At 46.2% G+C, this 23,163-nt stretch overlaps 1 protein-coding gene across 6 annotated transcripts in view; it reads right to left on the bottom strand.

Moving 5' to 3' along the window:
- Positions 1–23,163, bottom strand: part of PTPN3 (protein tyrosine phosphatase non-receptor type 3) — a 1,880,479-nt gene that overhangs the window by 556,451 nt on the left and 1,300,865 nt on the right. For all 6 annotated transcript variants that reach the window (XM_078687727.1, XM_078687724.1, XM_078687726.1 and 3 more), the window contains one exon: positions 2,194–2,395. In XM_078687727.1, coding sequence (XP_078543853.1) covers positions 2,194–2,395 — 202 coding nt within the window. The remainder of the gene's footprint in view (positions 1–2,193; positions 2,396–23,163) is intronic.

The following is a 23,163-nucleotide window of genomic DNA, read 5'->3' as shown; positions in this document are numbered from 1 at the left end:
TAAAATTGTCTTTGTTAAATGGTACATTTAAGGAAATTCGTTTTTTAACAGTCGGAAAGAAATGTGTGTGTGTCGTTGCTTATAAGGTAAAGTAGCTCCATAATCAAAAACTCGTTCTTTTAAATGTACACACGCAGAATCATTCCATTAATTCTCCATCATCAAGGGGGGTGATGACATCAGCACGCATACATAAGTTGCCAACTTGCACACTGTCCATACTAGGTATGCTGAAAGCATCAACAACAGCAACAATACATAACATGATATAGTGGGATCTTATGAATCACAACATTAATTCACCTGAGAGGGGGAAGGCGGAGAGGAATCCGAGGGAAGATTATGCATCCATCAGAAGGATTGATAGTGAATATAGGTAACTTTTCCTTCTGATGAGTACATCTTCCTGCAGATTCTTTGCTAATGAATGAGCCCCAAAGCAATGCGGGAGGTGGGACTGAGTAGAGCAAGTTTAGCCAATTGATACATGCAGCACAGCCCTGACACAGCATCTGCCACTGCGTGCTCGGGGTGTCAGGCAGTATTGGTTAGCAAAAGTGTGCAGGAGTCACCGTGTGGTTGCCCTGCCAAGCCTCTCACCGGGATGCGTCTGCTCAGAGCGGTTGAAGCAGTCATGGCCCTAGAAGCACAGGCACAAACTCCCCTGGGAATGTCTTTCTTGGACACAACACAGCAGACCTTGATACAGAGGATAGCCTAATGTGAAAAGGTCTGTTTGCTCCCTGCCTTGCCTAAAGATTTGATAATCATATCTGTCCTGTTTAGTGCTATCGATGCAATAAGATATTTCACATTTGGGATTCAGTCTATGCAGTCCCTCATCCTCTATAGTGGTGGAGTGGCTTGTGTGAAACGCAGATAGCACTTTTGCCAGAAAGGTGGCTAATTACAAAAAATAAGAAATTCAAAGACACAATTACTTGGGAAGGACACTATAAAAATGGGAGCTTAATTCAAAGAGCCCTAAATCCACCTACCCTTCCGGCCAAGGCCATGGCCAACAAAAGACAGTCTCCCGAGTTAGAAGTCGAACCACACAACTGTCCAGCGTCTTGAAGAGGAAGGTGGCAAGCCCACAGACTCTAACTGGCACCACTCAATATCCACCAACGCAGGCACAATGTCTGAAGATAGATGTAGAGGACCTGATCATCCTGCTGTGACAGCAGGTCCACCCTTACAACATAGAATGTTTTAGAAACGTCCTTAAACTTACTTTGCGGGCTCTCCAAAATGTCCCCATGCCACTTAATGCTCCTGTTGAAGCCCCTCACCGTTATGTTATTACTGCAGAAACCATGCACCATTATGTCAGTCCTGCAGCAAACCTGAACTTTACCCCAGGTGATCCAAATCATTATAAACGATGAAGCATTGTTCCTAAAACGCACATATATCAAACAAACAAAAAACCCTGCTGAGTAAAAGGAGAAATCACATGCCTTTCGTTATTTGTAAGTCACCAAGATTTAAATTATGGGAATTATGCTGCAAGTACACTTCGTTAACATATGATGTCTATTATCCCAAACCTTTGAAAATATCTTTTTCCATAATAGCAGGTGGGTTGGTTCTCAAAATTATTTAACTGGATTGGATTAAACTGAAAGTCTCATTCAATCCTAACGCATAGTATTTTGGTGTGAGGCATAACAAGTATCAATTTGTATGGGAATGTGTGAAAATCATGTAGCACAACACTGGATCAAAATGAAACGGACATAAGCAGAGACGTAACTGTTTTCTAAACATGCTCTAGAACCTTATGACTCATTGGTGACCATCAAGCCGCCACCATAGAAGTTAATGGTGAGAACACTGTGAAAACGAATGTATTCCCTTCCATTTTCTATCGGTATACAAACACCTGTGCCACAAGGAAATTAGTCACTTTCGCCCACTGTACATATGATGAGTTCACTGTCAAGATTTACAGTTGTTAATATTGTATTGTATTGTAAGGGGAGCTTGTAAAGCGCACTGACACCGTGGGTTTCCTGGCGCTGGTTGAATGCTGAAGGACCAGAGGGATTTAGCCGGATTGAGGGAAGAGCCATGTTTTTAGGGATTTACGGAAAAGAATGAGAGAGTTAGAGGTTTTGAGAGAGAGGGGAAAGGAGTTCCAAAGTTTACAGCAACAATTATGTTGTGGAATGTTGTTATCCAACATACCTTATCAAAGTAGTACATATTTGAATCTTCTGTGAGACTTCCTTTTTTAACATTGTCGTATGTCTCCAAGAACTGTTTATCCACCCCGTCCAGCGGGTGAGACCCAGAAGAAAGATTCCGCACTCCATTTGGAGAATGTGACAAGGAGTTAGTCTGCGAGCGGGTAAAACATTTCTCTGTTGGGCTGTTTTCTGACCCATACCTAAAAAAAAAAAAAAAGAACATGAAAAGGCATAGAGGATCACTACTTCCGCACAAAATGAAATGGCTACGTGTAAAATTAAATATGGATCTTTGAGTATCTAATGAATGACAAATTACATTAATTTCCTAATCAAAATGGTATTTACCACGAGGTCATCCGCCTAGTGTACTTAGTATTGCAACATCTTAGACTAAGGCTTGGCAAAGGTCAACATGCGAACACGTTCTAGGTGAGCTGGAAGCCCAGAGCTCCAGAGATTCCTTGGAGGGCGAAAGGCCCCTGCAAGGGCGAGGCAGGTTCTGCCCAGCAGCACAGATTGTTGGGGGGCAGTGTCTTGTGGCTAGACCTGCACAAAACTTGCACCATGAAGTAAGTCCAGGCATCCCTGGTGCTCTTTACCTGCAGCTGAGGATCCTGTTGTTTGATGCTGGATACTGTTACTGCAGAACACAGGCCTGTACGATAAAAATACTGGCCTGACGTACATGGTTTTGACTTTGCTCACTTCGTCGATACTCCATTTACGACTCAAGACTATTGTATTTTGATCAAGCCCTGAGGAATCCCATGATTGGGCAAAACATGTTGGCTGCGTTTGTTGCTATAACTAACGAGTAACAAGAACAAAAGATACAAAAAAACACAGGACTTACCTGTTTGCTTTGTTATTCTGGGGCCTCTTTTCGCTATAATCGTAATTTTTGTTTTGTCTTTATTATAATTGAATGTTTTTGATGTTTGGCCACCTGGTAGCAGCTCTACAGAAGTGGGACTCAGTGTTTATTACAGGTGGTGCGAAAGCAGGTTCCCTAGCTGCCATTCTTTGTTCAGTTCTTGCAATACCGACGGGGCTAGCCCAATTAGCAGCAGGCCGCATCTCCAGGTTGCCTTGGGCCCTTATGATCCATGTAGGTTATCAATCATTTCTTAGGTCTACTAGGCCTACTAGCTGGACTTTCTGGTACTGGGATACATGCACACATGAAAAGAGAGTAGAAAGGAAAAAACACTAACTTAGAACCTCAATTTGGTGCAGACATATTTTCCTAACAGCCGCAAGACATCGTGACTGGAGTAAAGGTTGACACTAAAGGCCGGTAAGCTTCGCAAGAGCAGTCCCTCCCAATAAGAGCTGTTCCACATAGTACCCCCTTCCCTTTCACATATCCTAGCACCTCACACACTTGTGTGTCATTCCTGATTGGGATAAAGAGAGCGTGCTCTGCCCATGGGTATCTTGCTGAAAATGGGGGCTGTGCAGGGTCGAAAGTTACCTCCCAACAACATTGGGGAGTAGAGGGTGGCTCTGTAACCAGCATATTGGTAGTCAACTATTTCTGTGCTTCATTTATGACAGCGCACACCACAGGTATGAGGACTGGAGGTGTTCTTCCTGGACCCAGATTGGTCGTGCTGTACCACCACTTACATACACCATGAATGAAGTTACCAGTTACAAGCAGGTCTGACCCCCCGACCTCTACTTACCTCCTCACACCATCCAGATGCCCTCACACACTGCCCCTACCCCCTGTTCTGGTGGATATAACTGCTTATGATTTGGAGGACGGGGCAATCCTGATGTGCCTGGAGGATTGACTGGGTCTTCCTCTGATGCACCATGCTGGCTGCCGCCCACCACACAGAATTAGCCAGGGCCACCCATGTAGTATGGCTGTGCGAACTGCTGTCACAGGCATATCCTATTCTACAGTTGCTAAGTGGCAGTAAGTGGGCCTGGCAGGATCTGGCTCTGGGTCCTTGCGGCGTGATCTTACTCATATTCAAAAGAGCGGACATCCCTTTTGTAATCCCTTTACTGAGTGATAGCTGGAAATGTCTAGCAAGCGTGAGAGACAATCCTGCACACAATGGGCAGACTAAGGCTAGCTATGGCAGGAGATCATTCGTCAAAAGGGAACAATGATGCCGCTACAGCAGAAAATACTGAGACTGAGCCAAACAAGCTAGACATAATTCTGAAGGCCACAGAGACACGTAGAGTGTCCCTTGAAGCTAAGGTAAACACTATTACCATTGACGTTGTTCTACTGCGTGACTACAAGTGACTGGCAGAAATGGTCACTCAGTCACAAAAAACATTGCAAAAATTACAGCCCCGGACTTCGGACCTGCAGCAGCAGGTACGGGACTTAGCAGAACAGGCATGTTTTCTGAAGGGCAGGGCAGGGCAGGAGGTGCAGACTGCCATTCCCAACACAGTAACATCAGGATATACATCATGATTGAAGGCTCCGAAGAACAAGACATGGTGGAAATCCTAGAGACTTAAATGTACGGCTTAAGACCTCACATATTACATCACTAATGACATGTTCTATGACATCATTTGTGACATCACTGATGACCTCTCACAACATCATTGATCACAAAATCATTGATCACATCATCACTGATGACATAATCCAATGAGTGTGTTATTTTGCTTTACAGTTTATGCAATAGAGGATAACTACCAAATTCCTTCTCTACCATATTTTTGTACAGCCTGTGTCCAGATAATGGATGTAAGTACTTATAAAACAAACATGTGCTTCTAATGCATCATAGTTGTGTAGAGGTACTGAACACGTTACAGATGATAGTGGACAACTTGTGCCCAGTATGTTCTACACAAGTTTTTTGGTTCTGCAGAAAAAGTTTCCAACAGGGCAAAGACTCTATGTAGGAGATACTTAGTATTGTAAGCAGCCTTGAGTTATTAAAAAGAATCATCTCAGCATTACAAATCTACTTCACATAGAAGACTGTGTGCACCAGGTACTAACCTATGTACATGTGTTGCTTTTTCTTCAGAAGATGGGCTGTCTGTAAATGTTTCACCACAGTAAGAAGACTGCAGGTAGTATAATCTTTAGCACCTTTAGATCTGGTTTATTTTAAGCGAATAGTGTCGTTCTGAGTGAGCAAGTTACTTACCTTTGGTAACGATATATCTGTAAGAAACATATTTTAGTTATAGATTCCTTACCTCAGAATTACCCCCAGGAATCAGACTGGATCTGGAAAGATTTTCGTCAGCAGTAGCCCTGTGCGTCAGAAGGTGGCGTCGGTCGACTCTACGTTTGTCGTCGTGGTCGCCAGGATGACGTTGTGGTAGCTAAATAGACGACGCCCTCTTGCACCCCATCAGTTCTGTACAAGACTTTCCCCACCAGAAGCGCAGAGCCATTCAAGACACTGACCACTGGTGCACAAAACTAGGGCCCTGAAAGGAAGTCCTTTATTTTATTTATTTATTTATTTTATTTGCACACTTGTATCGCGCTGGGAATCGACTCCCTGAGGAGTATCTCCGCGCATTTGGCAATATCAAAAAGCAAAATAGCTCTGTCATGTGTTGTTAGATGCTCAACCAGAATTAATAATTAAACAGGAAAGTTTTTAATTTTTTCCTGAAGAGAAAGTGTTCCCTACATGATCTGATCTCAAATGGAAGTTCATTCCAAAGCTTCGGGCCTGCTACTGATAGAGCCCTTCCTCCTTGTCGTGTCTTCCAGAATCTGGGGACGCATAGTAATTCACGGTCTCCAGATCTCAGAGATCTTGCGGGGATGTATGGGATGAATTTCTTAGTTAAATAATCCGGGCCTTTACCGGACAGGCACTTGTGGATGATACAGCAAGTTTTGAACATCACTCTTTGTTTTACCGTAAGCCAGTGGAGTTTATTGAGTAGGGGTTTAGAAGGAGTCCGAGCCGGAACATTAAGAACAAGGCGTGCAGCCGTGTTCTGCACAACTTGAAGTCTGGCCATGATCCCCTCATTGGCGGCTAGCAGCAAACCATTACAGTAATCCAGTCTGCTCAACACGAGCGACTGAACTAAAGTTTTCCTGGTGGTATCAGGTAACAGGGGGAATACCCTTCGGAGAAGCCCAATAACATGGAAACAGGAGCTTACTACTTGTGTAGCATGATAAGGGTAAGCTCCTGATCCAGTTTAACTCCTAGATCTTTCACTACCACTTTGGGTTCAGGGACTGGGCCTAGATCTCGAGGCCACCAGTCAGGAGTCCACAGACGTTTGGCTTCCCCAAAGAGCATCACCTCCGTCTTAGAGACGTTACACTGAAGGAAGTTTGCTGCCATCCAATGTGCCACTTCTTTCATCCCCTGGGCAAAGGAGTTACGCACTTCAGGAGTCATGATTTTAAACGGAAAGAGGAGTTGTGTATCGTCTGCATACGATACAGGGATAAACCCGTGGGATCTCATGATGTTAGCTAGGGGTGCCACATAGATGTTAAATAACGTTGGGCTCAAGCAGGAGCCCTGTGGCACCCCCTTTGAGATCTCCACCTCCTCTGACTGGTAGGGACCCAGTATCACTCTCTGAGTGCGTTTGGTGAAAAAACTCTTTAACCAGGCCAGCGCCTTGCCTCCCAGACCGATGTCAACTAGTCTGGTGGTCATGATATCATGTGACACAGTGTCAAACGCCGCTGACAAATCTAACAACACCAGGACAACGGAGTACCCCTTATCCTGAAGCATATGAAGATTGTCAGCGACGGACAGCAAGGCGGTCTCAGTGCTGTGCCTGGGCCTAAAGCCCGATTGAGAGGGGTCTAGTCCCCCTACACTCTCGATGTATTTAGATAAGTGCCGGTTCACAAACTTCTCGGTGAGCTTCCCTAAAAAAGGGAGGAGAGAGATGGGTCTCAAGTTTGTGAGGTCAGTCCAAGGAATGGAGTTGTTCTTCCGTAGAGGCCTCACCAACGCATGCTTCCAATCTGGGGGGACTTCCCCTGATCTCAAGGATAGGTTGACAACCCACTGAATTCCAACACCCAGATCATTCCTCAGAAGTGACATGATCCAAGCAGGAATGATATCCGAAGGGCATCCACTCTTAGTTTGATTGATTAGAGTGCTTATGTCCTCCATTGTTATAGGGGGGAATTCAACAAGCTTGTTTGCATTATTTTCTAATGTGCTAAGGTGTGGCAGAACCATACTGTCGACAGTTCTCAAAATATTAGAGGTGGATTTGGAGGCTAAGATCTTAACATAAATGCCTTCTATTTTTCTAACAAAGAACTGTGAGATGTTGTTGCAGAGTTCCTGGGACTCAATCCCCTCTGTTTCACAGGCTACAGGCTTGATGAAGGTCTGTAAGATTTGATAAAGGACTTTAGCATTTTTACCAGCTGCTGATAATTGGGCTGCTATGTGATGTTTCCGGGCAGACCGAATAGCTTTATGGTAACTTTTTAGGGAAGTCCTATGAATTTCTTTATCCTCTGCCTTACGTGTGACTCTCCATCGTTTTTCTGATTTCCGTGCAACTATCTTGAGTTGTCTGAGATCATCTGTGAACCAGACTTCTTGTTTTGGGGCAGGCCGTGGTTTATATGTTCTAAAAGGGACAACATGATTAATGGAAGTGGTTACAGCTTCATTAAATTTGGCTAGTGCAGCGGTGACGTTGTCGCCACATTCAGCCCAGTTGGGTTCAGTAAATTTCTCCCTAAAACTCTCTGGTGTTAATTTATTCCAGGGTCTTCTGACATCAGCCATGGTCCTCTGGACGCCCTTAACCTCATAGTTAGAGCGAGTATAGAATTCGATAATGGAGTGGTCAGTCCAATCCACTTGGCAGGGAGGCAGACATTTTATGGAGGTGGAATTATATAGCACAAGGTCCAAGGTGTGACCGGCTAAGTGCGTGGGTCCCTGATTAATTTGGTGCAAGCCAAGAGTAGCCAAATCAGCCAAGAGTGTCTGTGCCTCCACACAGGAGGTTAATTCGCTATGGACATTAAAATCTCCTACCAAGATGAAATCAGAATTCACCTGCATGTGGGGGGCCAGCGTTTCAACAAGTTGAATGGAGAAATTCCCAGATGGACCTGGGGGTCGATAGACTAGAGCACCCTTCCTGGTTACCCTAGAATTAGGGTTGATGGTAAAGATCAGGAGCTCCATTTGTGGGTTACATACGGTCTCAGTAACCACTACCTCCATTTCTTGTTTAAAAACAATGGCTAATCCCCCTCCAGTTTTAATAGGCCGGTCCATCCTCACTAATTTGTATCCTAGCGGTACCCCCGTAGTAATGGCCGGAACAGAGTGGGGCTTTAGCCAAGTCTCCGTTAAAAAGCAAAGATGTGGCTTCAGAGATGTTATAAGATCCCAGACCTGGGTAGAATGGGTAACTAAAGAGCGAACGTTACACAGGAGGTTCTTGCAGTTAAGAGATGAATCATTAGGAGGACTGACACTCAATTTAGGCTGATAGTTTGTAGGAATAGAGGAGGTAGACCTTAGCTGACAAGGAGCGATTACAGCGCTGCCAGTAAATTGTGTAAAACAAACCCTGGGAGAGCTAGAGCGCTAACCGCTCGCCTCCCTGGATGTTCCTGGCTCTGCCCCGCCTTCCGCACCCGTGATTGGCTGGAGGGTCGGACTGGGCATGCAGGCACAGGTCGAGCAACAACACGAGCTGGTCCCGCAGTGCGTGTAAGTATGCGGATTATTTTTTAAACAGAGTGCAACTAGTAAAATCAGTTTCAGCACAAGCAGCAATTTATACCCCTTTTTTTAAAAACGCTATTCCAGAATAACAAAAGTGTTAAAATTATCACAAGCTCACTGAGCAGGTTTGAACAAATAAAACCATGGAGAGCAGAGTGCTCTGAGAATGGCGCCAAGCGGGGTGAGGAGAAGCTGCCACCGTCCCCCTTACCGCGGTATCCTTAACCCTAGAAGTCAGTTATCAGAACGGAGAGAATGGGTGGGGCGGTAAGGAATCTATAACTAACCTATGTTTCTTACAGATATATCGTTACCGAAGGTAAGTAACTTGCTCATCTGAAAGAAACAGTTAGTTATAGATTTCTTACCTTAGAATAGATACCTCATCAATACCAACACCGGAGGTGGGTCTGTGAACCAAGTTCACACCAGGAAGCCCTGAAGAACAGAATGGCCAAAGAAGCCGTCTCTTCGGACTTGGCTGTCTAGGCAGTAGTGTTTGGTGAACGTGTGCAGCGATGCCCACGTAGCTGTCTGACAGATGTAATTTATGGGGACTCTTTGTCCCAAAGCAGTAGTAGCTGCCGTCACCCAAGTGGAATGGGCCCCAGCCCCACTAGAGGCTCCTTCTTTGCCAAAGAGTAGCAGGCTTTGATGCACACAACGACCCACCTGGAGATGGTCCGTTTGTGCACAGCACAACCTTTCTTAGCGCCCACATAACCAACAAAGAGCTAGTCATCCACCCGGAATTGTTTGATGCAATCCAAGTAGAAGGAAAGCACACGTTTTGGATCCAGATGGTGGAGCCTCTCTTCCTCTTTTGAAGGATGCAGAGGCGGAAAGAAGGTGGGCAAAGTGATGGTTTGGCCAATGTGGAAAGAAGTAACCACCTTGGGAAGAAAGGAAGGCCTAGTTCTAAGGACGACCTTGTCCGGATGGACAGCCAGAAAGGGAGGCTTGGAAGAAAAAGCTTGTAGCTCACTCACCCTGCGGGCAGAGGTGATGGTCACCAGAAGGGCAGTTTTAAAAGTGAGAAGTCTGAGAGGACAGTTATGTAGTGGCTCAAAGGTGGCGCACATGAGGTAGGTAAGAACCAAGTTCAAGTCCAACTGAGGCATTACGAAGGAAACAGGAGGAAAAAGATGAGTAATGCCCTTAAGGAATCTATTTACAACAGGGGACTTGAAAGGAAAAGGCTGATCAGGAAGCCTAAGGAAGGCTGAAATGGCCGAGGGGTAGCCCTTTAGAGTGTCCAGAGCAGAGCCCTGCTGGGCCAAAGAAATGAGGAACAAGAGAACCTTAGAAAGAGGGGCAGAAAGGGGATCCACAGCCTTTGATGTGCACCATGCCACAAATTTGTTCCATCTGCAGGCGTAAACCGTTTAGTGGAGGGACGCCTGGCTGCCAAGGTAACATCACAGACTTCGGGAGGCAGGTCAAACAACGTCAACTGCCGCCGCTCAATCTCCACGCAAGGAGATGGAGGCTGGACAGGTTTCGAAGGAGGACCGTCCCCTGCTGCTGAGACAGAAGATCCTCCCGAAGTGGCAGTCTGATCGGAGGATCGATGGCCATGTTGAGCAGCTCGGGATACCAGACTCTTCGTGCCCAATCCGGAGCCACAGGTATGACTTGGGCCGGTCGCACTTGATCTTCTTCAGCACTCTGGGCAGAAGTGGTATAGGCGGAAAGACGTACAACAGACCGCAACTCCACTTGCGTTGAAAAGCGTCGCCAGGCGTGTGCCGCCTTGGAAATTCCAACATGCAGAACTGCTAACATTGCACGTTCTCTTCGGTGGCAAATAGATCTAACCAAGGCTCTCCCCACTGCTGAAAGAGCCCTTGCACCACCTCAGAGTGAAGATTCCATTTGTGATCCATCATGCACCTGCAGCTGAATTTGTCCGCCCTGGCGTTCAGGGAACCTGCCAGGTGTTGAACCACCAGGGATAGGCCCTGATGTTCCAGCCATGTCCAGAGGCGGAGGGCCGCCTGACAGAGTCCACGACCCCACCGCCTTGTTTGTTGCAGTACCAAATGTCAGAGGTGTTGTTCGTGAACATCTGCACCACTCTTTCCTGGACAGAGAGAAGAAATGCTTTGAGTACAAGACTAATCGCCCGTAGCTCCAGAAGGTTGATGTGGAGCCCGGATTACGCCAGAAACCAGAGGCCTCTGATCTCTGCCTCCCCATGTGGCCTTCCCATCCAAGGAAGTGATGCATCATTCACCACTGTGAACTCTGGTTGGGAAAGGGAGAGGGATCTGCTGCCGACCCAATCCTGGTTTGTGAGCCAACACTGCAATTGGTGTGCAGTGCCCTCCGAAATCTGGATGCAATCGGACAGATTCCCCTGATGTTGTGCCCCCTGTAACTTCAGGTCCCACTGCAGAGCCCGCAAATGCCATCTAGCACGGTCCACTAGCAGGATGCAGGAGGCCATCAGACCCAGCAGCCTGAGGGTCATCCTGACCGAAACCCGGGATAGAGGCTGAAAGATCGGAATCATAGCCCGAATATCCCGGACTCAGTGTTCGGGAGGATAAACCTGAAACTGCATCGTGTCCAGAACCGCTCCGATGAAGAGGAGCTTCTGAGAGGGAGTCCGGTGGATTTCGGCACGTTGATGGCGAACCTCAGCAAATGGAGGTCAGCCGTAGTCGGGAGGTGAGAGACTAAGCCTGGGACGAGCCAGCCTTCAAAAGTCAGTCGTCAAGATAGGGGAAGACTGGAATCCCTGATCTGCGGAAATGAGCTGCGACCACCGCCATAATTTCGGTGAACTCCTGAGGGGCGCTGGTAAGGTCAAAGGGGAGCACGGTAAACTGAAAGTGCTCGTGGCCCGCCGTGAACCGCAGGTAACGCCGGTAGGCCGGCAGGACGGGATGTGAAATTAAGCATTCTGCAAGTCCAACGCTACCATCCAGTTTCCAGGGTCGAGGACAGACAAGACCTTAGCGAGCGTCAACATTTTGAACTTCTCCTTCCGGAGGAAGCAGTTGACGTTCCTGAGATCCAAGATAGGACGCAGGCCTTTGTCCTTCTTAGGCACCAGAAAGTAGTGGGAATAGCAACCACAACCTACTTCTGGGGCAGGAACACGCTTGATGGCTCCCTTGGCCAAGAGTGCCGAAACTTCCTGTTGGAGAAGGGCCAGATGATCCTCCGACATGCGATGGTACTGAGGTGACATGGATGGAGGGGTAGTCTCGAAGGGGAGGGAGTAGCCCCTTCGCACTATTTGCAAAACCCACCTGTCCGACGTGATGGTGCGCCAGTGGGGAAGGTAGTGGTGAATACTGCCGCCCACTGGCGTTTGGTGGCCCTGAAAGGTCGGACTAGGAGGGTTTGGAAGCTGCTGCAGAGGGGGCTGTCGTGGACTGGCCCGCCCGCCGAGTCCTAAAGCACTCCAGCAAGTTGTCTGCCTTGTCGCCGAAAAGGCGACGGCCATCAAAGGGCATGTCCATAAGAGTGGATTGGACATCCCCAGGAAAACCAGTCAACCTCAACCAGGTGTAGCGTCAAAGGGCAACTGAAGTGGAAATCATCCTGCCCAGTGAGTCAGCGGTATACAGTCGACAACAGATGGTAAACTTCGCTGCGTCTCTCCCTTCGGCAACTGCTCGAGAAAGTACGGCCTGGGTCTCCTCCGGGCACTGAGGCAGCACTTGCACAACCGTTTCCCACACGGAGTAGGTGTAACGGCCCAACAGACAGGCAGTGTTTACCGACCACAGTCACAAGCTGGAGGAAGAAAACATTTTCTTCCCAAGGTGCTCCAGCTTTTTAGATTCCCTATTGGGTGGTGCATTAGGGAATGGCGCCTTTGGAGGTGGAGGCTTAGACCACTAAGCTCTCGGGGGTGGGGTGTTCGGAGAGGAAAGTGGGGTCGCCCGGGGCCGGGCGGTGGTGTCGGGCAATAATCCTGTCCACAGGAGCCCCGTGTATTGGTCCTGGACCAGGTGCCCAAAAGGATGTCCGCAAGGACTTCGTTAAACGGCAGCAGGGGCTCCGAAGAGCTCTCTGTCAGGAAGTTGGTTCTGACTGCCACCGTAAGTAGCTTAAGGTGGAGAGCCTCGGCCACACTACGCAACACTACTGCGTATGACGCTCCCTCCTCCGTAGCCACGGTAGGAGGAGACATGCCAAGGTCTGGTGAGATATCCAGACTACTGACCTACCCCAGTTCCTCTCTCCAGTCCTGTTCATAACCAAATGGCCAGTTAACCCCTTCCATGCTCATGACAAGCTCAGCTCGTCATGGCATGCACCTCTCAGGTGCTCATGACGAGCTGAGCTCGTCATGACCACACCCGTTTTCGTTGCTGTCCAGCACAGCAGGGGAAACTCTTAGGCAGCGATGTGGTTAAAGGGTCCCCAGACGCCTCCCAGTCCTTCTCACAATCCTCTGTCTGTCATTCTGGTCTCAAAGAGCCAGGTTAGAACAGGAGCACAAAAGTACAAGGCGGCGTCGGATCCGACGTCCGTCGACGCCAGTCCGACTAGGTTTCTACCTCGAGGTGGAGGCCAGGGTCGACGACGGCTGGGGACACAGCCGACGCCGGTTGCGGACGTGATGCCGGTGGAATCGGCGCCAGGGAAGGAGTAACAAGGTCGACTGGCGCCATTCCGGATCCCAGCCTGGGTCCAAGGGGACCCAGCGGCGCAAAGGCCGAAGCCCCCGGTGCCGAAGGCCCAGGGGCCCCAGCGGAGTCCACAGGGCTCGAAGGCGTGCCGGCAGAGTCGGGCTGCACAAAGATGGCGTGCATCGCTTCGTAAAACTGATGCAGCTGGGCAGGGGTCGCTCCCCGTCACGGGCAGGGGGGAAAACCCGGAGCTGACTCTACGGGCTCCGCAAGTGGAGCCGCAGGAGGGGCACAACATGCATCCCTCGATGCGTCGGCCAACGGAAGGGGAGAAGTCAAAGAACGACGATGATTCTTCGACTTCTTTTTGTGCTTCGACTTACCTGACTCAAAAGACTTAGTTGAAGAATGGTGTTAGCTCCTTAAGCAATACGGAGCCGACTGCCGGGCCTCGAGTAGCTTTCAAGACCGCTTCTCCAAAGACTTAGGGCCATGGTTCGGCAGTTGGAGCACGACTTGGGGTCGTGGTCGCGCTCCAGGCAGTAGAGGCACACGTGTTGCGGATCAGTCACCAACATCAGTCAGTTACAGGAACCGCAAGCCTTGAAGCCGGGCATCCCTCGTGCACCAGGAGTCCATCAACTCAAAAAACGAAGTTGAAAAAAGTTGAGAAAAAGTCAGTCAAAAAGTGACTGGAGGTACCGCTCTCTCTCTGGATGTGCGCTTGCTTGCGCGGAAAAATAAAGAACTGATGTTAGTGAGCGACAGCGGCGTCTATGTAGCTACTGCGACGTCATCCGGGTGACCACGACGAATGCAGAGTCGACTGGCGCAACCTTCCGACGCGAAGGTGTACTGCTGACGAAAAGGTTCCGTATCCAGCCGGAAGGCTGGGGGTAATTCTAAGGTAAGGAATCTATAACTAACTGTTTCTTTCAGATAGAGACTTTTTAATACTCTATGGTATGTTTCTCATGAAAGTTTCACTGTATTCAAACAGTGTGGTACAGAGTAAACTCTGCGGCTAGACCCTCAAGCAAAACTTCAACATGCAGCAAACCCCACGCTGCACACAGCCTTTGCCCCTGGACAGAAGAGGATTGACAAAAGGGCCTGGCCTAGGGCCAGACCCTGTGGCGAACCCACCCTAAGCCAGCCAAGCCCCCTGCCCCACAGGCGCTAACCCCATGATGAGCATGGCCTTTCATTGCGCATGGCGTGGGGTTGGCTGAAAGCCTCACTTGAGGTCAGGCTCTGCACCCAACTCCCCACAGGCAGGCATGCAGAAGCAGCCAACCCCACGTTACACACTGCCTTTGGCCGTGCATGGCATGGGGTGAGCCGCAGGGCAAGTCTTGCATCCACGCCCTGCTTCTAATTTCCGCAGGCTGCCAACTCCATGCTACACACATACCCTTTGGCCGTATATGTACATATGTATTAAAGGGATGGGGACAAGCTCCTGCCCACTGGGAGCAGGCTTTGTGTTTGCTCCAACTTTTCCTGCTGGTGCAGGTGGGCTTCCTGGGACACAGTATGTGTGCCGGCCCTGGGGAGGCTGTGTGAACCCCCTCCCCATAAATGATGGATGGGATCCCTGGGGCCACAAACATCTTGAGAAGGGCCCCGCGCAACCCTCTTCCCACAATAATAAATCAAGCCCTTGGGGATGTGGGCCCTGGGGCTGAATATAGCACAGGAAGATGGGCTGTGCGGTCCCCTCCCCGAATTAACTAAATTGGGCTCAGGGGATGAGGTCAGCAGGTCCAAAAATGGATCAGGAAGGATGGCAATACGTCCCATCCCCTAAATCAAAGAATGCAGCAATAGGCTGCTTTGCCCTCCCCCCGGTCCTACGGAAGTCTGACGTGATTTTGGAAAAATTCGCAATTTTCTTTTTCAATTTTGAGGCCATAGGGGTCCTTCAAGGTAACACCCCCATACCTCCATGTTATTCTTTTTTTATACCAGTTAAGGACAGGGACCCAGAGTCCTGCAAATGCTGGCAACAACATTTCTCTTATGTTGCTGGCAGCCGATCAGAGCGCTTGCTCCCGCCGGAGTCTAACTCCCACAGATGCGAGATGGCCCAAGGGAAAAAAGCAAGCTCCCTGGACTAACCAGAACACACTATTTTCTAAAATTAGGTTCGAGGGGCTCTCACAAAAGTCCCTGGAACCCAACAGACCAGATAAACAAATATTTTTAAAACTTCTTTTCTCAAAAACTACTGAATGAATTTATACCAAAAAGAACAATCTGTGGACCAAGATCTAGCTTCCTGCCAAATTTCGTGTAATTCCATTTGGGGATTTTGCGTTTTGGGATCTCCCTTTTTTTCTCGGCCTCTGGCTTAACAGATAACCCAGAAGTGTTCCACGCACAAACGAATCAAAAAGCAGCACGGTTTTGGAAAGATTTGTCAGATGGTGCCAAAGTTATTAGCAACACAAAAAACTAATTTCCTATGGAAATGCTAACCTAACTATAAGCCCCAGTGGCAATCGCCACTGGGTGATAGATGTATGAATAGATGTCCCAAAACAAGTTTTCTGCATGTTATGTCGGGAGGGAAGCAGAACAGAATTGTTTTTGGACAAAGGAAGCTGCATTTTATAAGCTCTCTCTGTCCAAAAGCAATGTAAGTTCCCGCAGGATGTGGGGAGCCGGCAGGGACTGCAGGGGCTTTCAGGCTCCCGCTGCGGTCCCCACCTTGAAAATCTGGGTGCCCTGGGTGGGACCAAGGCACTCAGTATAGTGGCCAGGCCCCAGCGGATAGGGCCCCCCTTCCATTAATAAATCATGTTTTAAACGTTGGGCCCCAGGCTCCTTGGGACGTAATCGGCCCTGAGAGGCTGGCCATGTGCCCCCCTCCACATTCTAAAAATGCCTGGCCCAAGAGATGGGTATTCCGGGGCAAATATGGTTCAGGGAAGCGGGGCTACACTTCCCTCCTTCCTTTATAATAAAAAAATAAAAACATTATTGGCAAGACGCCAGAGACCTCGCTCCCTTTCTGCAGCACTCTGCAATCGTGCCTTCTTGTCACTGCTGATTACGGGATATAGTTCTCTTGGCTGCTGAAGGTCCTTAGGGGCCAACAAGGCCTCCTGTTACCTCCAGTGAGTCCCACACAGCGGGACTGATGAGAGGTGATCTGAGGCCACGTCCCTTTTCTCCACCACTCTGCAAACGTCTCTCGGCACACTGCTGGTGGGGTGGTGGCTCCCCCTGGTCTTCTGAGGCCCTCGTTACTAAAGTGGTCTTCTACCTCCCACTAATAGTGTGCCAGGAAGAGCGTTTGCAGACGGGTGGAGAAAAGGGGTGATGCCTTCAACAACCTCTTAGCAATCCAGCAGTGTGGGACTTACTGCAGGTAACAAGAGGGGGTAGATGGCTCCCCAAGGACCCTCAATAGCCAAGGGGACTTCACCCCCCAACCAGTACTGCACCAGGGGGCAAACAGCCCCTCCTGTTACTTCCGCAAAGTCCCACACAGCGGGATTGCTAAGAGGTCTTCGGAGACCACGCCCCCTTTCTCCACCACTCTGCAAACGTGTCTCCTGATGCACTGCTGGTTGGGGAATAAAGTCCTCTTGGATGCTGAGGCACCTTGGGGGCCAAAAAGCCCTCCTGGTACTTTCTGTAAGTCCTACACAGCGGGATTCCTGAGACCTGGTCAGAGGTCCGCCACCTTTCTCCACCACTCTGCAAACATCATTACTACTTCAAAAGACATAGAAATTCACTGAAAAAAACAAAGGTTACAGTGATGTTATATTTAGGAAATTGATAAAATAAACTTAGAAATTCACTGAAAAACTAAAGGTTACAAGTGCGTTCTAGTTAGGCTCAGGTTTCACTCATACAAACCGCCCCTGCGATGCACTGCTTATGACCTGACATATTACATTAATGTTCACATATCAAATAACATCACTGATGACATCACCCACAGAATCAAATGCATCCACTCACACCCCATAGAACCTTTTACACACCCACTCTTACTCCAACACAACATTCACAAACCCATTCACAGACCCATACCAGTACTAACACACCCATTTACTGGTTAATAGATCTATACACGCATCCACTCACTCATCCATACAGCCACTCATACACCCACTCAGTGTAAGAGTGGCTGCAAGAATGGATATGTCAGTGGCTGTATTAGTGACCGAGTCAGTCACCCATAGAGTGACTCACACACGTAGTCACTGACCTATATAGTCAATCACACAGCCACTAACTCACCCAAACAGATACTAACATGTACTCACTCACCTATACAGTCACTGACACAAGCACACACTCACCCATACAGCCACTCTCACATTCACTCACTCATATATTCCATCACTCACCTATACTGCTTTTCGCATACCCAGTTACTCACCCATGTACTACTGACACATCCATTTACTCACCCACACAGCCTCTCACACACACTCACTAACCCATACAGCCACTGACTCACTCACCCATACAGGCAGTCACACACCCCTTAACCCACCCACACAGACACTTGCACAACCATACAGGGACTTAGACAACCAGTCACTCACCCATACATTCACTGAGACACATAATCACTCACATATACAGTCAGTCAGGCACCCACTGAATCATCCATACAGGCACTCATACACCCACTGATTCACCAATACACCTTGGTATATATTTAACACTCAAACCTTTTAAAAACACTCACAGTCACCAGATGATGTCATCAGTGATGTTGCTGACCATGTCGTGAGTGATGTAATATGTGAGGTCATAAGCAGTGCATTGCATGGGTGCTAGTTATAGTTAGTTCAGCTAACTATAACTGAATAATTTTGCACACACACATATATAGATAGATAGATAGATAGATAGATAGATAGATAGATAGATAGATAGATAGATAGATAGATAGATAGATAGATAGATAGATAGATAGATAGATAGATTAATTTTGGCTGAATCTTTACAAAATTTCAAAATTAGTACGAAGCTTAGTTCAGTTGCTGGTTGAAAGTTTCGGGTGGGTGTGATTTGCAAGCGAGGACCGTGAAAAAGAGGATGCACTACGCTTTTTCTCCATGCAATTTCCCATAGGGATTTTTAATACGACTACAGCCCAAACCACTGGATGGAATTACATCAAGTTTGGCAGAAAGGTATGTCTTAGTTCAGAAAGTTTGTTATTTGGTGTAAATCCGTTCAGTAGTTTTTGAGATATTCATGGAAAAAGAAATATAGATATCTAGGGACGTGGACCCTCCACCGTTATTCTGTGGCTCCACGCGCAACAGCATTGCCCTGAATTGGCTGGCTGCAAACCAAGAGAAAAGTTGTGGCCACCATTTTGTGTGTCGGGAAATGGTCCCTGGGGCTGAAATGTTTGGTGCAAAACAGATTAAGGAGTCAGGGTAGAGAGTCCCTGACCACATATTTCTGTAACAGGGGTACCAAAAGTAGTTATGTTGGATAAGAAGTTGCCTGAAAATGTATTTTCATCCCACATGGAAGATCCGTGGAGGCCTCATGGTGCTCAGCGCTACCCCAACTGTAACTCTGTGAAAAATCCACATATCTCACCATGAATTAAACAGAATATATATATATATATATATATATATATTCACTGAAAAAAACATAGGTTATAGACCATATATAGTTAGGAATTAGCATTTAAAAAACCTTATTTTACTCACACAAAACCATTGAAATTCCATATATAGTTAGTTGCACTAACTATATATCGCGCACCCGCAATCCACTGCTGATCATGTCACATATTACTGAAACTATGTTATCCTGGTGCACTCGTATTGGCGAAGTTTTGAAAAACATATATTCTGAGTATTCTTAGATAGCGCAACTCATGTCACAAGGCGGCCTACCCTTGTCTTACAATAATTGGATGCGTAGTGTGGACGGTGAACGCCGTCCTACATATGAGTGCGCTGTTTTTCAATGAAACACATCGGTTTCTTCTCTATTTAATCCAATTTATACTTGAATTATTCCATATATATAACCAATCTGTAATCCATTTTAGTTTTGCAAATGATTTGTAATTTTATTTCGCAGTTTCATGTAGGATAATATGCCAATTATCAATACATCTTATATTCCCAATGCATTTCGGGTCTCTTACATGGGACCCTTCGTCAGGAGACTAGAAAAATGAAAGGAAACAGGACCAATTAATTCACTGTCCAAGATATACAACTGTAACATTTTCAATGTGCAATATTAACATAAACTTACAATTCTCCAACCTCAGATTGGTGTATAACTCCTCAGTTATAATATACAATACAATGTACATGGCTTTTCCTAATAACGAGCTAGTAGATATATCACTATTTCATGCCAAAATATACCTTGATAGTGCGCGATTACATAATTATGCAAAACATCAGAAACATACACTCGTTTGCATACTCTACTTACATTCGACCGTCCGGTCTGCTGCATAAAGTAAACTGGCGTCTCTGTGTTGCAGTTTTACGCGCCAAAAATCAAAACACTGACTTTCAAGTAAAGTTCCGGCCACGTGATCGGAACATCATCCAATCACGGCGGGGTATTACTCCGGTCATGTGACTGGGTCCGTGCTGGCTTCACGGAAGTAAACAGGAGTGAACCCACTCGTTATTATTATATGTTATAAAAATATTGCTGCGAATCAAAATGTCTACATTGTGTAATTTCGTAGCGATAAGAACCTATTCAAACAATAAGCAATAATGAGCAAAATATACTCGATAATACATTGAGTCTCAAACATCCAAATAACACTTCAAGGTTTAAGGATATAACTCAAGTCCATAGCTGTGATTTATAAAAAACATGAATGTTCAATTCTGTCATTGAGCCCCATGGGGTGGGCCGAATTAAGTTTTTTAATCCAATAATATTCGCATCTGAGTCTTTGCTTAATGGGATCCAGGTCGCTGCGTGTGACCATTTTCTCTAAGACCATAAATCTTAACTGGGATATTTGATGGCGTGCTTCCAGCCAATGGCATGCAATGGTAGATTTCGAGTTCATGAGTCTGATATTACTCTTATGTTCAGTTATTCGTGTTTTTATTTTTCTCTCTGTTTGTCCTACATAGGTTTTACCACATGGACATTTGATAACGTACACACAGTTTGTCGTATCACATATACTATTGTGTTTCAATTCAATAGGATGCCCTTTGGTGGGGTGGGTGAATTGGTTTCCAATGATCACATTTCCACAATGAATGCAATTATGGCATTTTTGCATGCCTTTAAAAGTTATAGCAGGTTTCTTGGGTGTGTTTAACATTTCTTTAATATTTCTTGATCTTTGAAATGCGAAAGTTATTTTTTCATTGTACAAGTCTTTCAAATCAGGCTCTTGCTGAATGAGTCTCCAATGTCTGTTCACTATTTTTTTGATTTTTAGTGCATCTGTAGAAAATTTGAGTACACAAACAGTTTTAGTCTCTTGAATTTTAACTGTTTCCGTTAACATGCTGGTACGAGATTGATTGACTACTCTTTCAATGGAAGTTTGCAGTACATCATTAGGATATCCTCTTATTTGATATTTCTTTATTTGTTCTTGCATGTGTTTCATTGAAAAACAGCGCACTCATATGTAGGACGGCGTTCACCGTCCACACTACGCATGTCACATATTACATCATTCATGACATGGTCAGTGACATCACTGATGACATCACTGATGACATCTCAAATGACATCACTGATGACATCACTGATGACAACATCCAGTGACTGTATGTTTCTGTAAAGTTAAAATATGTCTTACATATTGAAGAATGAGTGGATGTATAAGTGTCTGGATGAAGGATTTAGTAGGTGCGTGACTGACTGTATGAGTGAGTGATTAAATGTGTCTCACTGAATGCATGGGTTAGTGACTAAACTGTCTTAATTTGTGCATCATTATGTCTGTTGTTCTGTAAACTGCTGCATGTGTTGATCATTAGCTATACGAGAGGCTATATGTGTTATTAATTGGTTGCCCAAGTATTTCTATGGGAGATTGAGTTTGTGTGGGGGTGGCTGGAAGGTGTGTGACTCTATGCATAGATGTGTGAGCAGTTTATTCACTAGGTGTATGAGTTCAAGAGTGCATGTGGAAACAGCTACATGGGCGGTTGACTGTGTGCATGAGTGTATTGATGAGTGAATGGATATCTCAATGCTACATGTCATAGTAAGTACATATGTAAAACACAGTACATGTGAGAGTTGGCATATATAAATAACTGTGCATGAGAGCCACTGAATGAGTGAGTGGTTGTATCGATCATTGTGAACTTGTATCAGGGATTGTATAAGAGAGTAAATATGTGTTAGTATATGTTTCAATAAGTAAGGTGTGTTTAACTGTATAGTTGAAGAAATGGAGGTGAGATTGTTTCTTTGCATGACTGACTGGGTGTGTGAGTAACTCCATGGATGAGTGGCAGTGTGTGAGTGTCTGTATACACTGAGTGTATCTAAGGTTATATTAGAGTCTGAAGAGGTTTATCGTATTAGCACAAGAATGATGTCAAATGAGATGTCATCAGTGATGTCATCAGTGATGTCATTTGAGATGTCATCAGTGATGTCATCAGTGATGTCACTGACCATGTCATGAATGATGTAATATGTGACATGATCAGCAGTGGATTGCGGGTGCGCGATATATAGTTAGTGCAACTAACTATATATGGAATTTCAATGGTTTTGTGTGAGTAAAATAAGGTTTTTTAAATGCTAATTCCTAACTATATATGGTCTATAACCTATGGTTTTTTCAGTGAATTTTCAAGGTTTTGTAAATGCTAATTCCTAACTATATATGGTCTATAACCTATGGTTTTTTCAGTGAATTTCAATGGTTTTTTAATAGCAAATATCATAAGCTGTCGAATGTCAAGTACGTGGTAAGTGAAAACATTTTCGTGTTTATGCACACTGATCTGCTTTGAATGGTGCCCCCCCCCCCTCATTTCTATTAGGAGTACTCTCTCTTTGCAGATAGTGAAAGGTAGTTAACGCAGGCCTTTGCCCCCGTTGTAATCCGTCGTGCCTGCTTCTCTCTCCATTTGATTGATTGTTATCCAAGTATTTACTGTTTTAGAATTAGTTCTCTTTGGTTCATTCTCTATTTACAAACAAACACAGTCGCAATACTCTGTTTAGTCTTTGCAGATAACGAAAAATCGTGTAAAAAAAAAAGAAAAGGAATCGAGCAAAATCAGTAGGCCACTAATGGGATCTCTTTTTGACCTCGCTAAAATAGAAACATTAGGAACAACCCCTCATGACAAATACAAAACTAGTGAGATGTACTGAACTCCACACAATGATGGCTGCAAAACAGCTCGGCTCCGCCACCCACCCCGCCCAAAATAACGATAAAGAACGGCTGCCATGATTGGTTGCGGAATGACCACGACGGAGCTACGAAATGGTGCTGCTCTCATGCTAACCCCAGCTTCAGTCTGAAACATCCAGAAACACTGTAGACTACCAATTCGATCAGTTCCGGTAGCGCCCCAATGTAACCCGGTAGAGAAGAACTAGCCCTCCCCTCTTTGACTGATGGTTCTTGTTGCCTGTCCCTTCTGTTGTCATTTAACAGAACTATTTAGCCTGCTGAAAGGGGTTGTGTTCCGACCG

This window comes from Lissotriton helveticus, chromosome 4_1 (assembly GCF_964261635.1).
Source record: "Lissotriton helveticus chromosome 4_1, aLisHel1.1, whole genome shotgun sequence".
In the NCBI taxonomy this organism is placed as follows: domain Eukaryota; kingdom Metazoa; phylum Chordata; class Amphibia; order Caudata; family Salamandridae; genus Lissotriton; species Lissotriton helveticus.
This window is presented reverse-complemented; position numbering and strand designations above follow the sequence as displayed.